This window comes from Malurus melanocephalus, unplaced genomic scaffold (assembly GCF_030028575.1).
Source record: "Malurus melanocephalus ecotype Western Australia unplaced genomic scaffold, MMel_1.1 scaffold_98, whole genome shotgun sequence".
Lineage (NCBI taxonomy): Eukaryota > Metazoa > Chordata > Aves > Passeriformes > Maluridae > Malurus > Malurus melanocephalus.
Window position 1 is genome coordinate 1,877,372 of NW_026623330.1, and position 15,603 is coordinate 1,892,974.

General features: G+C 37.5%; 1 protein-coding gene across 1 annotated transcript in view; it reads left to right on the forward strand.

The window, feature by feature from the left end:
* The window catches only part of HELZ (helicase with zinc finger), an 80,854-nt gene that overhangs the window by 19,423 nt on the left and 45,828 nt on the right, over positions 1-15,603 (forward strand). Inside the window, exons 4-11 of the mRNA XM_057368892.1 lie at positions 1,658-1,782; positions 3,925-3,981; positions 4,782-4,830; positions 5,213-5,288; positions 7,991-8,189; positions 9,181-9,288; positions 9,597-9,894; positions 11,840-12,107. Of these exons, the coding sequence (XP_057224875.1) occupies positions 1,658-1,782; positions 3,925-3,981; positions 4,782-4,830; positions 5,213-5,288; positions 7,991-8,189; positions 9,181-9,288; positions 9,597-9,894; positions 11,840-12,107 (1,180 nt within the window). The remainder of the gene's footprint in view (positions 1-1,657; positions 1,783-3,924; positions 3,982-4,781; positions 4,831-5,212; positions 5,289-7,990; positions 8,190-9,180; positions 9,289-9,596; positions 9,895-11,839; positions 12,108-15,603) is intronic.

The following is a 15,603-nucleotide window of genomic DNA, read 5'->3' on the forward strand; positions in this document are numbered from 1 at the left end:
TGACATTTAGMGTTAATCTGCATTTATGATCCCACAAGGTCTTAGTTTTGGTTTTGTGTTTGAAATATCATTGGGAAGGAACAACCTTAGCATGGACTACTTGATACTCACACTCCTTGATACTCACAGGATTTTTGTAGCCAGCAAAGCTTTATTCAAGCTGCTGTTCTGCCTTTTTACAAGACTTGACACAGTTTTATTTGATGGTTTTATTTGAACCTGAATGATCAGTGTATTTTGGAATAGCTGKAGCAATACATGTTCTTTATACTATGCTGTTTGTAGTGTTACAAGGAATGATCATAACTTAAAATCTGTTAAATTATTCCACAAATCTTTCCCAAAAGATACTGGTTGATGTGTTGCAACTTTTTATGTGCAGCCATATGTTTTAGCTTGGCGATATTATGCAGATAGTGATATGAAATATCATAATTGGAGAGTTAATCTTTGAGATTAAAATAGCAAACTGTCAGACATGTTAAAGCTATTTTTGGCGCTTCTGCTTCTGATTTGGGAAGTAAGTTCTATTTTTGGCAATGTGGTCAGTACTACCAGAGTGGTGAATTCAGGCTGATCTTTGAGGCACTTTATAAAAAAGGATTTAGTTACCATTGCAGTTTGAAGAGATGCCTGGTTGTTTTTATTTAARTGTTTTGTGGGACTATTTATTTACGAGTCTTTCATGCAATTTCTGTTAACGACATGAACGTCTCTTGAGTGAGGAGTTTTGATTTATTATTCTAAAATGTAATCCTGAAGTTGTGGTGAATGTAAAATTCCTGTTAGCACTAATAGGGGCTGTTTGCATCTGCATGAGTAGCAGTATAAACACAGATGTTGATGTTGCCTGCAATAACAGTTATTTCATAATTCCTTAATTTTAAACAACTGTCCATCCAGCCTTCTTTTCAATTCACATRCTTAGCTCGCTAAGCTTTTTAGTCATTCTGGCATTTCGTTTTCTGGACAGGTAATATGTGTGATTAAGTGTTGTTCCAGCTTGTCTGAAGCACGTCTGTATCATGAAATAAATCCTGTCCCTGCTGGAAGTGTTCAGGAAAGGGTCTGCTTGGCGCTGCTCGCTGCTGATCCCGTGCTAGGAAGCATTCGGAAAATTCGCTCTTACAGGGAGCCTGTAAATTTCTGGGCTCCAACAATCGTTCCTATATGCCACACTTTGCAGCATAAGTGAATAAAAGCCCTTTTAAAGGAGCAGGAATTGCCCATGAGGAGGTTGGCTATTTTTGGAAACGACAGGGCATGTGTTTTGTGAGCATGAATGGATCTTCCTGAGCATGTTTGTGTTACTGAGAGGTTGTTGGTTGCTATTTCTTTTTTACCCTTTCTGTGAGAGGAGGTCCTTTGTGTCTTTGTCAAATATTTGAATTTACCCTTCCCATATTTAATTTATGTCTATTTTAGCATGTAAACATGACAACCTTTTTGGAGCTCATGTGCAGCATTTCTTAGATGGTGGGAGACAAGCTTCGAGTTAATATTAGACAACAGCACATGATACTTAATTTACATCCAAGAAGCCATGGATTCAACCTAAGCTTCAGACTTTGTTTTCTTRTTAAGGGTGAAGGAAAACTGTATTTCTGACTGAAATGTTTGCTGTGCAAAGGGTAATAGTGGCTGATTTGTGTTGCAGTGCTGGGAGAGGGGCTGGCCAAGGGCGATGGATCTCTCCGGGCAGTGCTCTGCTGCATGCATCTCAAAGGGAAGCTGCAAATTGTGTCTAATGTTCTTTCCAAATCACTGATGGGGGAATCACTGGTAAGTGGCTTTGTTACAATCTACATGATTTAAAAAAAAAAAAAATCCCAGTTTTGTATTTCCTTCTTTTAAAAAATCTGTTTAATAACAAACTTCTGAACATATGTTTCGCTGGCAGGTTGTGACAAAAATGGTTTGTAYGGAAAAGATAAATAGATGGGCACACATATGTCATCAGGTTGTTGCATAACCAGTGTTTCAGGGTTTGGATTTTGAAAAGTTTTTTTCAGTGTTGGCCCTGCATCCTCAGGGAATGTAAAATAAATTTGCATATTTGTGTGATTGACAAGAATAATATAAATCTCAAACTTTTGCTTGCTTATTCTAAATTGTACCTGACCCCATTTTGTATGGACTTCAGGAATTTTATCCATTAAAGCAGAAAAATTATTGATTGGACTTTCAAATAACTCACCTGTGATAAGTTGTAAGATAACATTAAAAGCTTTTCAGGAAAAGAAAAAAAAGCTTTGCATTTCAAGGTGAAGATAAAGGTTTGAGTTCAAAGCTTCCATTTTATCCTTGAACTCTTAAAACTTGTAAAGATGCTTTTAACCCCAGATATGTAAGTAACTTCTGACTCTTACATGACTGCTCTTATGGGGAAAATTAGGGACATATGGAAGTCTCTAAAGAATAGTGTCCTTTTAATTTCTGTAATCTGGAATAAAGAGGCATGAATGCTTGTGATAAACCCAGAAACCTGGTCATAGCTTGGTCAGACTGAGAGGAACGTGTGACATCAGGAACTTGCAGGACAACCTCTTACCTTGAGGTTGGACCCTGTCTCTTGTGTTTTGGTACTGAACTCAATCAGTAGGTTGTTTTTGAGAGTCCTGTTTGTCTGTCTGGTCTGTATCCTGAATTCCCTTCCCCCCGGCCATTGGCTATTTTTACATAAAGAAAGGGTTTTGGTTTTTTTTTTTTTTCTTTGTTTAGCTGTTTTCTAATGAAAAAACATTTCATTGAAAAAATTCCTGGTGAGGTTGAAGGAAACTTGCCTTCAGGAAAAATTAGTAAAATAGCCTTATTGCAGGGAATGTGGAGTGCCCTTGTTTTGAGCTGTTGTTGTGCAAATAAAGGTAGCTTTGTGTAGAGTTCCAGAGTGTCATCCCAAAGCAGAGTTGGAGAGGTTTTTACAAGCTTTAGGTTGTTAGACACAGTTGTTTTCAGTAGGAATATTAAAATCAGSAGCTGATTTACTGACTTGTGCCATTGTCTGAAAGAAGAAGTGAAACAAAGTTTTGGAATGAATTTATTGAAAAGTTGGAATSCATCCAGTTTCCTCCCCAGTGGTTTACGAGAATGATTCTTGGTAATATTTTTTTTTTGCCCTAGTACATTTAAGCTCAAAAGTTCAATTTTCAGCCTTCTGAAAAAGTGAAATCTCATTTTGGAAAAAGCCTAAATGTGAGGATTGTTACGTGTGTAAGTTTTCAGCAAAGAGTAATTTGTGCTGCTCAGTAGCACACTCAGAACATTGAGAAGTCTAACAAATGTAGTAGCACTTAATTAAATTTCTGCAAGAGATTATTGAAATAAACCCCCACAGGTCTGGGTTCCTTTAATCAAAGTTTTGACTTACATGAGTGTGAAAGTGTTATAAATACCTATGTATTTCACATAAATTCGATTTTTAAAGATTTTTACTTCTGATGTACTTGRCTATGCAGTTAGTTACATGGCTGATCTTTGCTTTTTGAGGGAAAACTCCAAAAATTACAAGTCTGCATCAGGGCAGGAAGAGTTATGGAKCTGCAAAAATTAGTGATCTKTWAAGTAGATCCTTAARAAGAAATGAATCCATCACTGCAACAGCAGTGAAAGATTGTTTTATTAATTCCTCAGAGCTGAAATGTTGCAGTAACCATGGTATATTTTTTCCTCAAGTTCTGTTTCATGTGGTGCTTTCCTGAATTGTCCTGTGCTGATACTTGCAGTAAGTCTAGYCCTGCTTTTGGCCAGTGTAGAATTCCCTTTTTCACCCAATGTTTAATCAATTTTATTTAGTGTCATTTAAAATTGTGGTAAGCCAAAAACTTATTTTTCCTTCTTTTTCTTCTCCTGGATGAGCTTAGTTGCTGTGGTTTAATGCACGTGAAGATTTATGTGTTCAATAATTAATATTCCTTTTCCCTCCAGAACGGGATGGTCACTAAAGATCTGACACGACTGAAAACACTTCTTGCTGAAACAGAGGTAATAATGATGATATTATTGGGAAAATAGTGAGCAGTACCTGAGGCAGCTGAAAGGCTGCTTTCCCCAGGCCCCAGGAGATCCAGGTCACTGGGAACAGACTGGTTCAGACCCTGTTGGGTCTTTAYCCACCAACCTCTTCAGGAGCTTTTCATCACAATCCTGCAGGACCTATGAGAAAATAAAAAAATGCTGCTACTAGGTTGTTGATTCTTGAAGTAGCAAGTAGAAAGAATTCAAAGCATTTGGAGCTGCTTCATCTATTTATTTATTTATTTATTGTGTTTTTCTTTGTTGGAAATTTGTCTGAAGTAATAAATGTTTCAGAAATTTTTTAACATTATGAATACCTTCTCAATCAAGTTTTTTTTTTTTTGTTACTGGAGGTCAAACTGTCATGTCTGCTGATTGAATTGCCCCCTTTTTTTTCTTTTTGTTTAGTCATTTATTTGAGCTTAATTTTTGATGTAGATTGAAAGGTCTGAAAGACTTATCAATGTGGTTTAGTTTTTTGGTGTTTTAGAAATCTACTGCAGTCCACACTGAGTTGATCACAGGGTGGAATTTGATCTTGTAAAAATCTCTAAGATTTTCTTCTGACAGTTGACTTGGTGTTCCTGTCAGAATTCCTGTTATCATCAGAATCCCTGTTATCAGTGAGGTTTGTGACTGGAAGTAATTTCAACTTATGATTGATATTGTTGTAATAGTTGTTCTAAAATCCATTTTGACAGCAGTTCTTGTTGATGGAATTGTTTTGTGTTCCTTTATAACTGTGGGYTTTTTTTATATAATTGTAGGCAGCTGGTAATGTACCATCAGGATATCATGTAGAAGATTTAGAAGAAGGTATGTAACTCAATTTTAAAGCTACATCATTTCCTGGTGAGAAGACTTGGATCCTGCTGAATGCTCAGCATTGCAGGCAAAGAGCCAAAAAGGGGCTTGACTGTTGTGATGAGCCCCTGTGAGTGAGGTAGAATTATCTGTTGACTGAATAATTGGGAGGCATAAATTTCTGTTTATTGACCGGGGGACTGCATCAGAGCCTGCACATGGTTTGAAACTTGCCTTTGTGACCTTTGCTTTAAACCCTTTGTTAGGGATTGTAAATTAATTTGGGGGGGGATAATTTAGCCAGTGTTCAGATCCACAGAGGTGTGGATCCCTGAGCTGTGTGAGTGGAAATCTCTTGGCACTGAGGGAAATGACCCCGTTTTTGTCTCAGCAGGGTCTCGGGATGGTTGGCACTTCCGCCCCCCTCCCAGGGGCGTCACGAGCAGTGAGGAATACACACTCTGTAAAAGGTAAATCTTCACTTCTGTTCCCATCCTCCACAGAATCACAGCGTTTCCTCTTTTATTTACCTGCTGGCAGAATGATTGAGAGGCCAGGAAAGTGAAGGTATTTGTTAGAACAGSAGCTGACCTGTTCCCAGGTTTTTGGAAGGGTCAGTTTATCCAGAAGCACTTCAGTTTATAGGATGGACTCACTGATTCAGTTTTCATAATACGGTGGTTTGAGGGGCATTTTTCTAGTGACAGGTCAGCATCTGGCTTTCTCCCCTACTTTTTGTGCTCTGGGTGATTTCAGAGTTGTGAAAAGTTCCCCAGGCAGCAGTGGAAGCAGCCTGAAGCACAGCCTGGTTATGATGCTACCTTCAGATAAATTCTCTGTTGGTAGATGGACTTCAGATAAAAAAACCAGAATTTCCCTCAGACCTCATTAATTCCCTTTTTCATAAACTCAAATACACAGAGAAGATCCAGTGGCTCGTGCTATTRTTTCTCCTTTTCATTTTTTTCTCTTTTCCAGTCATCTGGTCAATATTGCCTGTGCTTTGTGTTGTTAATTRTCATTAGTCTGCATAAAACTATATWAATATATATGTGGAGGARCCATCATTATGCACTTGATTCCTCCATTTATGTAACTAATGCAAATTATTTTCAAGAACTCTGACCTGCTTTTTCAATGACATGACTGAATTGCTGAATTTGAGCTACTTTTGGCATGATTTTCTAGAGATGCTAAATCTTGGCAACTCCTGTAGACTCTTAATCATGTCTGCTGCTTATTCAGCAGTTTAAAAAAAGCAGATATTTACAGTTTTAGCTTGTGGTGATCTTCTGTTGAGTAACATCTATCCCATGTTTCCAACCATTGCTCTGAAACATTTTTCCACTAAAGCTGTAATGAGCTTTATGCTCCCTGTTAACCCTTCCAGTGAGAAGGATGTGCCATGCTCAGCAAATCCCTCTGAACAGGGACATCATTCTGAGCAGGGACTAAAGATTTTGCTTCCTTATGAGGAGGCAGTTACATGCCTGAATATGAATTTTTGAAGCTCTGGTTTATTTTTCCCCTGTGTGCCATAAAGCAGTAGGAGTGCAGCATATTTATTCTAGATAATGAAGCTGTGGAATCGCAGGAGGTATTAAATAAGAAAGTTAAAATGAGSAAAAAAAAATTTTAAAAATATGAACAATGGGAACTTGGAAAACCTGTATAATGATGACAAATTTTAAAGTAATATGCTTTCCTGTTAAATAAKGAAAAGGAAAACTTGATTTTAAATCTGCTATGTAGGTTATAAGAACAGGTCAGCAAATTTTTATGCATACACTCCATTTACTTTAAGCTGTGAAAATCATAATTGTACTTTAGCATTCTAAATTGGAAAATTGACAGTAAAAATACTGAAATTGCCAAGAAAAACATTTTAATTTAAAAAAGATTAAGAAACATAGCTCAAAAAGACCTTTAGTARCACAATGTTATATATCATGTTTGTTTTGTTTACAATTTGGGCATGCAAACTTTCAAATACATTTCTTAAAGAAAAAGTCATGCTAAATCAAATTACAGCCAGTGCTGCAAGTGTGACCTAGATATGCAGGTGCTTGTGCTGAAAGGTTTTTATGTCACACTCAGGTGTGGCTTGGTTTTGTCTCATAGCTCAAAGTTCAGTTTAATTCACAGTTATATAACACATGCCCTGTGGAAATAAAGAAATGGGATGTTTGCATTAACTTTTTATAGTCTCCTTTTGCAAAACAAACAAACAAAACATTCTCCTGGCCTAATTTTTTTCTGTGTATTTGATGCTTTCTTGGTACCTTCAGAACTTAAGCCTTTCCCCCATTTCATTTTGTCATCAATTTTTAAGTGCTTCAGTTTTGAAGAATGATGAAGGTGCAGCTACTGCCTTGTGGTTTATAATTTTAATACAAAGCTAAATTATAAAAATAGTTCCCAAATTATRCAGGCATTTGCTCAGATTTGCAGTAAATTCTGAGAACTAGAACGCTTCAATTGTATACAGGCCTTTGGAATAGCATTAATTCCATGCATCAGGACATGCTGCTAAATGGAAAAATGTATTTCTTGAAGAAATTCCTAATGTCTGCAAGAATAGATCGTTTTAGACCCATACACCCTTTCCAAAGGAGAGGATTAAACCTTTTCCTTGAGAGATTTCTGTGTAAGTGTATTTAGTAGAAGGCACCATGTGATGTCACTGTTGCTCCAGGAAAAACTGCTGAATGAGTATTTATCAGCTAATAATGGAACCACTGAAAGGAATTGTGCTRCATCTTTCCTTTGCTCTTAATTAACGGGGGGCTTTGTGCTTATTAATACAGTGCCGAGTCATTTTGGGGATGCTCTGTGATCTCCTGGTGTTAATTGCYGTCCAAACACTTGATTCTGTTTTCTTTAAAGTTGGAAATTTCTAAAGACTTCTGTCCTCCTCTGTTTCTAAGAAATTTGATATTCTTTTTTGCGTTTTGCAATGAGGGAAGCTGCTGCCTCTCTTACAAAATGCTGTATAAATATATGAATTTCCAAATCTAGTTCACATGGACTAAACCACCTTTAGTTCTGTGAGAGAAACTTAAAGAATATCCTTCTGGCTTTACAAGTAAAATTGTGATAAATTTTATTTTTTTTTTTTTTTAAATTGAAGGCCATAAAGATAAGGCATAATAATTTTTCCTATTTCATGTAGATTTTTGGAGCAAGGGATCTGCAGGTATGGTGCCCAGTGTACTTCAGCACATTCCCAGGAAGAGCTGACAGAATGGCAGAAACGCTACGCTTCCCGCCTGATCAGATTGAAACAGCAGAAGGAAAACAAGCAGTGCTCAGGCAGTTATATGGAAACCCTKATTGAGAAATGGATGAATTCGTTATCTCCTGAGAAAGTGGTAAGGAAAATCCACTGCTTCCCTATGTGCTCGTGTTTAAAACTGAACAGGTGAGCTCTTTTTGGCTCTTACAATCAGAGCTGGTCGAATCACTTGGCACCAAGAAATTATCCAAACAATGTGTTCCCCTTCCATCCTGCCCTCGGAGAGGGCTTAGGCTGATTTGTGGTTTAATCACAGCTTGTTCATTTTGCATATTCACTGTTCCCAGGGTAGGATGGGTCAGGCAAGTCCTGTGGTATTGTTCCTGTTCCCTGACTGATGGCAGAACATCTTAAACTGGAGAAAATAAATGGTGAAGCTTTCACAGCTTAGCAGGGAATGCTCTTAACTTGTGTGCCTCCTTTTCTTTGCCTGCAGCTGCAGGTGTTTTTATGAAGARCAGCCAATCCCCCAAATACTGTTTTTTGAGTGCCAATGAGTGTAGGATATGGATGTGATCAAAGTTAGCTGCGCTTTAGAATTAGAACATTTTTTGTGGCATTCAACCAGCTGTACTTACCACTAACCGTAAGGAGTTTTCAGTCCATATATTGTTGATTAAAACTGGGAAAAGTGGACTTGATGCAAAATGCATTGATGAGAAGAAAGCCTGATTCTCATTTCCTGTTGACTCTGTAGTCTCATGGATGTCAGTGAGATYGGGGGTCTTCTGGGCCTCATTGTACTGCAGATCCTCTTCTCCAAATGAAATATTTTTCTACTTTAAACATTTACAGTCAAGTTGGTTATTGAAAATGAAGTCTTGTGATYAATTGTCCTTAAATGGTTCTATTCTTCACTTACACAGGGTGATCTGGTAGATTTAGCTTGCTTGTCTCTCTGAATTAGCWCACATTTCCGTTAATTCCTGAGTAGGACTTTCATCAGTCCTGCACAGTGTAGGAAATCATTCTTTCCTCTTTTTATTAAAAAAAATGCTGCATTTTCCTGAATGTTTGTATTTTGATATTGCCTGTAGAAGTTTAATGTTATTTTTTTTTTAACCTAGCTTAGTGAATGTGTAGAAGGAGTGAGAGTAGAACATAATCCTGAGCTCTCGGTAACTGTCACCACCAAAAAGTCTCACCAGACATGGACATTTGCTCTCACGTGTAAGGTAGGACTCCTGATCTTTTGAAAGTGAATCAGTAATAACTAGAATGCAACCCATAACCTTTTGCAATTAARATTTCAGTTGCATCATTCTTAAAACAGAGAAACTTCCTAGCACAATCCTTTCTCTCTGTCTTTTCCCAGCAGCTCTGTTGATTACCCATCAACTGCCCAGATTTCTGGAAATCAGGCAGGACCTAAACCTGCTCTGAGAAACTGAGCATTARTTCTTATTAACCCTCTTTATCTGATTGCAAATGAAGATATTCCTGAAGGAATTTCAGTGTTTCAACCTTTGAATTTCTTTCCTAGCCTGCAAGAATGCTGTATCGAGTGGCATTGCTTTACGATGCCCATCGACCACACTTCAGTATTGTTGCAATATCTGCTGGAGACAGCACCACCCAGGTATCACAAGAAGTTCCAGAAAACTGCCAGGAATGGATAGGAGGAAAGATGGTCCAGAATGGAATAGATCACTATATATACAAAGTCAGTATAGCCTTTAACACAGAAATCTTTGGAACTTTTCGCCAAACTGTGGTGTTTGACTTTGGATTAGAACCAGTCCTCATGCAACGAGTGATGATTGATGCTGCTTCCACTGAAGGTAATGTATTAAATTTTTATTTTTAATAGTAGAGATGTTTCATGCCATCTCTTTCCTTTTCAGTTTTGGTCATAACAGCATCTCTGTCAACAGCTTCTGAATGCCTTGTACTGTATGTTATATTTTTCAWAGATATGAATATAAATAGTGGACAAAAGCTTTAGTGGGTCTAAATCAGRCAGATAATTGGAAGRTAACTTACTCTGTGTCCTAATGGCTCCTAAGTATTATTAAAATGCTGSGAATTTCTAGTTCAAGTACAGAATCCTGTTTTTTTCTGTGTAATCTAAGAAGTATGCAATAGGCAAGGCAAAGGGATAATGACATTGGGTATGTGTCCAGTTCCATGGTTTCTTTTAATTTTTGCAATGTATGAATTGAGTTCTTGTAGAAATGCTTTTCTAACAGAAAGATGCCCAAGGTCTCTACTTCTTGATGTAATTCAGGGCCCTGTCTGGATGTTTAGGCAGGAATGAAAGGTCAACATTACAATATTTTAATGTAGAAGYCCCCATTCTGCATTTTGAAATCTTGATTTACCACAAAACAAGAAAGTTTTCTGTGCACTGATTATGTACAAACTGCTCTTTGAGAAAGTGTCACTGTGTGTGCAGTCTGTGCCCACAGGAACTGTTTGTGTCAGGYTTGTGGGAAAGCCTCTCCAGTGCTGGGAATTAAATGGCTCTTTCCAGCAAGCAAGGAGTCAGTCCCAGCATAATTACTGAGCTTTTGGGATCTGAGGTGTGATTTGTACCAGAGAAAGCTTCATTTATGGTGATCTTGTTTCAGACACACAAACCACACAAACTTGGGCTGTTTTTTTTTGGCCATACAAGTGTAGCTACTGCTATGGTTGAGAATTGAGGGATATATTTAAATGTGTCTTCTCAGTGAACACATGAGATCATTGAGCCATGTTCCTGTAGTCACAGTCAAGCTGAATGTAGATTTCTTTTGCTAAAATGCTGGGGTTTTTTTCTTATTCGGACTAAAGGCAGTCAAGATGATGTTAAGGATTTAATTTGAATTTGAAAATGTCTTTTTTGCACATTTTTCAGCGTTGGTGTGATATCCTGGATACCTATGTTAAATCTTACTCAGAGATTATACATTAAGATAGCATAGCTTGACTATAAATGCCAAATATTTTCAGCTCTGCAATTTAACTGCAGTTCTGTTAACTGATTCACTGTTGTCATAGTAGTTTTGTGGTATTAATGGATGTATTTTAGGTGGCTGTAGACAAGTGCTTCTTGATCTTCTGTTTCTCATCTAAGCTATGTGGTCCCTGAAATTAGGGTATACTGAAAAATTAATTTCCTTTTAATTTTCTAATTTTATAACATGTTMGGTTAAGTTTGGCTTAGTAAAGTAGCTTTAGCTACTTTGTGCAACTGTCTGCACCATACACAGATGAGGGGGCTGYAGAATTTTTTAAAAGGCTTTCACAGTGTTGCAGATTCAATGACTCCTTACCAGCTGGTTTATCAACTTGTTYTTATGACCTTCTAAATGTTATAAAATACATTGCAAGGTTCCTCACTATTTAATATTTGAAATGAGATGATGCTGCAGTTGGGTTTTAAGATGTCTTGCAGTGCTAAGTCTGATTATTAAAATAAAAAGGCCTTGTTTGTTTTTATTAATTMTATTTGCTAATAYTTATTTYTAATATTTTTATTATTTTATTATTTGCTAATGTTTTATTTTCTGATACTGTTGGAGTATCTATACACACCTGAAAAGCAGGGATGGTAGGTACCATCCTGGTACATCCTTCATCTTCCCAAAGATGCTGTGGGCACAGGAGACCCCTGCCTGTGTTTGGGTCATTATCTCTGAGAGGATTGGTTTTAGTAATGGGTTTGGTTGGGTTTTTTGAAATAAACCCAAACCCCGTGGGGTTTGTAGTTACCTCCTTTCCCTGCTCTGTCTCTCCACACAGACCTTGAATATTTGATGCACGCACGGCAACAGCTCCTGACCACAGCCAAGCGCTGGGATTCCACGTCTAAGACTATTGTAGAGTTTGAGCCTAATGAAACTACTGAATTGGAGAAGAGCCTTCTCACCAGATACCAAATCCCTCTGTCTGCTGACCAGCTATTCACACAATCTGTCCTGGACAAATCATTGACCAAGACCAACTATCAGTCACGGCTCCACGACCTCCTTTATATTGAGGAAATAGCCCAGTATAAGGAAGTTAGCAAGTAAGTGATTCCTTTATAAAAATATTCCTATTAAAAYGAGGGTGACAGCTTTTTTCATTAAATCTACTGGCTTCTTTAAGAGTCTTCCTGTTTCTTAAAACTGAACCTGAATGAGTTTGGGAACAGTAATGTTTGGTAACAAATACGAATTACTGCAAATTCATTGAAAACAAACAGTATCAGTCTGTGCTTACAGACACTGAGCAGCTGTTGTACATGGTTTTGTTAATTACTTTTGTTTCTAGTTTKTTGTCTGTCTATACAAAAATATATTARTAATAGTTATATTTTTATTCCTGTRTGAAAGTAGGTTATAGCCAGTGAATATATAAAACCTTTGTATAAAGGTTTGAATTGTGGGTGGATCAGACTGATCTTGTGATAATGTGGTAGCTGACTTTATTTATTTCCTAAATAGGTTGACACTCAGCTTCTGAATAAAAGTTCCTAATAAAAGGAATATAATAGACCTTGTTTGATTTGTTGTGTCTTAAGGTGTTTTGTACAAATTACCCAACTGGAGTGGGTGCATGAAAAGTAGGGGTTTAGGAAAAAGGTGTGAAATTCCCACTTGGAGATCCTCACAGGGACTTTTTTTCTGTAGTTTGGTATTTGTGGTCAAATTTTTTTCCTGTATTCCTGTTGTACTAAAGAGTTTTAACRTGTTGCACTAGTCAGAATGGGAAGTCTAAAAGATTTTGGCCTAATTTGGTAGCAAATTTAGTTTTATCAATTACTGATTGTTCCRAATCAGGAAGTCTTTTTTAAGGTGAAGAAACACTCAGGAATTACAGAGATTCTGCTGAAATACCCCTCTAGAACTTAGAAAGAAAATACTTTGAGTGGCTGCATTTCTAATGCTTTTAAAGCAGAAAAATGGTTCAATTTTTTTTTTTTTAATCTCAGCTGAAGGGCAGTATTTGAGCTGTTTCTTTATAGCTTTTATCACTGCTGTGCTCTGCTCTTGAGCTGAGTCTAACCCATGGAGGAATCAAGCTTGAACACTGTCTCCAGCATACAGAAATACTGTATCATCATCTGTATTTATAAACAGCCTGACTTTGTAAGGCTTTTAAAATGAAAGTCGATTTAAAGTAAATATTATGAAATATGATCAAAACATGAGCAATATTTTTATTGAGTGAATTTTCATCTCGAGAGTTACACTTTCATACCTCGTAGGAAAGGGCCAACCTGGAGAAATGAAAGAAAAATAAGTGTATCCTGTATGTAATGCTTCCCTTTTGGTGCAGCAATAAGTTATTGCTTGATAAGTTGTAAGTGTTAATAATATTCTCGAAACCTTCTGTTTTGATAGTGTTGATGACAGAAATATTCTTTTGATCTTGTGGCTGACCCACTTTATTGCAACAAGGCTGAAACCAGCACACATTTCCACTCCTCTGTGGCTAAGATCACACACTTGGTATTCTCAAGTGAAGTGTCAGGGTTGCAAGCCTGGAAATGGGCTGAGAAATACAGATGCAAGTGGGTTGTAACACCTCTGAAGTGGTGCCACGAGTGCCAGGCTTGAGGAGCTGGWGCACTTTAAAGGGTTTGTGAATGTACATTGTAAAAGCAGTGGGGTTGTCAGCGTGGTCTCTGCTGACAGCTCTGGAGTAACACGAGTGGCTGCAGTTCACACTGAAGTGGATCCTTGCTTTTTAMGGATGTTGATGGTTTGCTGTTTTCTAGGAAAATGCCTTTTCTGGCTTGGTGGGGAATCAGCTGGGTGGAACTGGACAGTGTTGGGTGGAAGTTGCAGTGGCTCTAAMGTGTCTTGAGTTTAGGAGTTCTGGATAGTCTCAGAAAACTTTACTTTTAAATAATTTTATTTTAATATTTCAGGAGGCATTTATAGTCCACATGAGTATCACCAAGTAGAGTAATAAGSGAGTCACTGCTGTCGAATTTCCAAGTGCAAACACGCTGTTTTTGAGGAAAAGCAAAGCAATGTTCTAATCTTGATAGTAGTTTAGTTTTGGAGAGTGTTAATATGTGCTCATGGTTTTAAAACTGTTCCCTTCTCTCTTGCGTATTGAAGAAAAAAAAGCAATATATCCTTGTTAGAACATTTTCTTGTATGAACATTCAAGTGTGTGAGGTGACAGACAGCTCCTTCCATGCTACCAGAATTACAGAGCAGATTTATCCTCCAGGCTGTGAACACGTCAGACACTGGCTCTGATGGAAAATAAATTTGTTTTTGTCATTACTGTGTCTTCCATTGATCACTCCCCAGGCAGGTGTCCCACTGCACACCCTGAACCCTGCAGGTGTTGGTGACACAGCAAATGTGCTGAATGTGCTCTTGCAAAGTGGCACCTGGGGCTTTGGCCAGGATGGGTTTATTTGCCTTTGGGGAATTTATTGTTTGCATTGCTGCTGGATGATTAATGATTGRTGAAGTCTTTCTTGGTAATTATTCTGTGGTTTTAAATATGACCAACAGGTTTTCTTGTAGCTGCTTCATGAATGCTGCAGGTAGGCTGGTAGGAAGAAGTAAAATGTTTTGATCGTTTTTTATAAACTGAAAGCCTTTTTTTGTCTAACCCTGCAAAGCAAGGGTGAGAAATGGATGAAAGAAACAACTTCTGATTTTTTTTTAAATCAAATTTGAGAGGATTGTGCAGTTTTGTAGTTTGCCAGAAGGTGTCAGCTTGCTCAATGGAAATTGCTTGATACAATTGAGCGTTGCAAACTTCAGATTCTCTTCAGCACAGCAGATGCAGTTCAGTCATTTATGAAAGCACTAACCTGTGCCTTGTCTCAGAAATGCCATAAAACTGTTTTGCAGCACGTTTTTATAATTCTGAATTTGAGCTGATACGTATTCAGCAGCACAGGGATCAACTTTAGGGAAATTTCAACCAAATAAATTCACAATARCAAATGATTGTAGCTCAGTAAGAATTCCCAGCCCTTGTTACTCAGTTAAATGTTTTATACAGTATTTAACAAGGAGATATGAGYTGTTTCAGATGCTGCTGACTTGCTGAGAGCTCCTTTGGAACAGTGCAGCACTTGTCTAGAAGAAGGTTTGGGTTTTGTTTTGGGTTTTTTACCGGCACATGTGGAAATTGGAAGGATTGGATAAAAGCTTTGTGCAGTAACATTTGTTACTGTTAACATTTATTAACAGTATTTATTACAGTTAACATTTGTTAACATTTGGTTCATCACTGATGAACCAAACAAATCCCTGTTAGGTAAGAAAACTTCCCTTGCTTTTGGGAGAGTGAAGGACTGGAAATCCAGATCTGACAATGCCCTATTATGTAAAGCAACTTTACCACATGGGGGCAAACTTGCAGTTTTTGTGCAAGAGTCGTGATTTGCCAGATCTGAAAAAATAGATTTGATTGGTTTGGTAGATGTTTAATTACCARGCAAGCTAAAAATGTTGGATTTTATTGTTAGAGGCTTATGATTATTGATACTGCAGGGCTTAAATGATCAATTACCAGTTTATCAGGTTAAAATAGCAATTATAAGA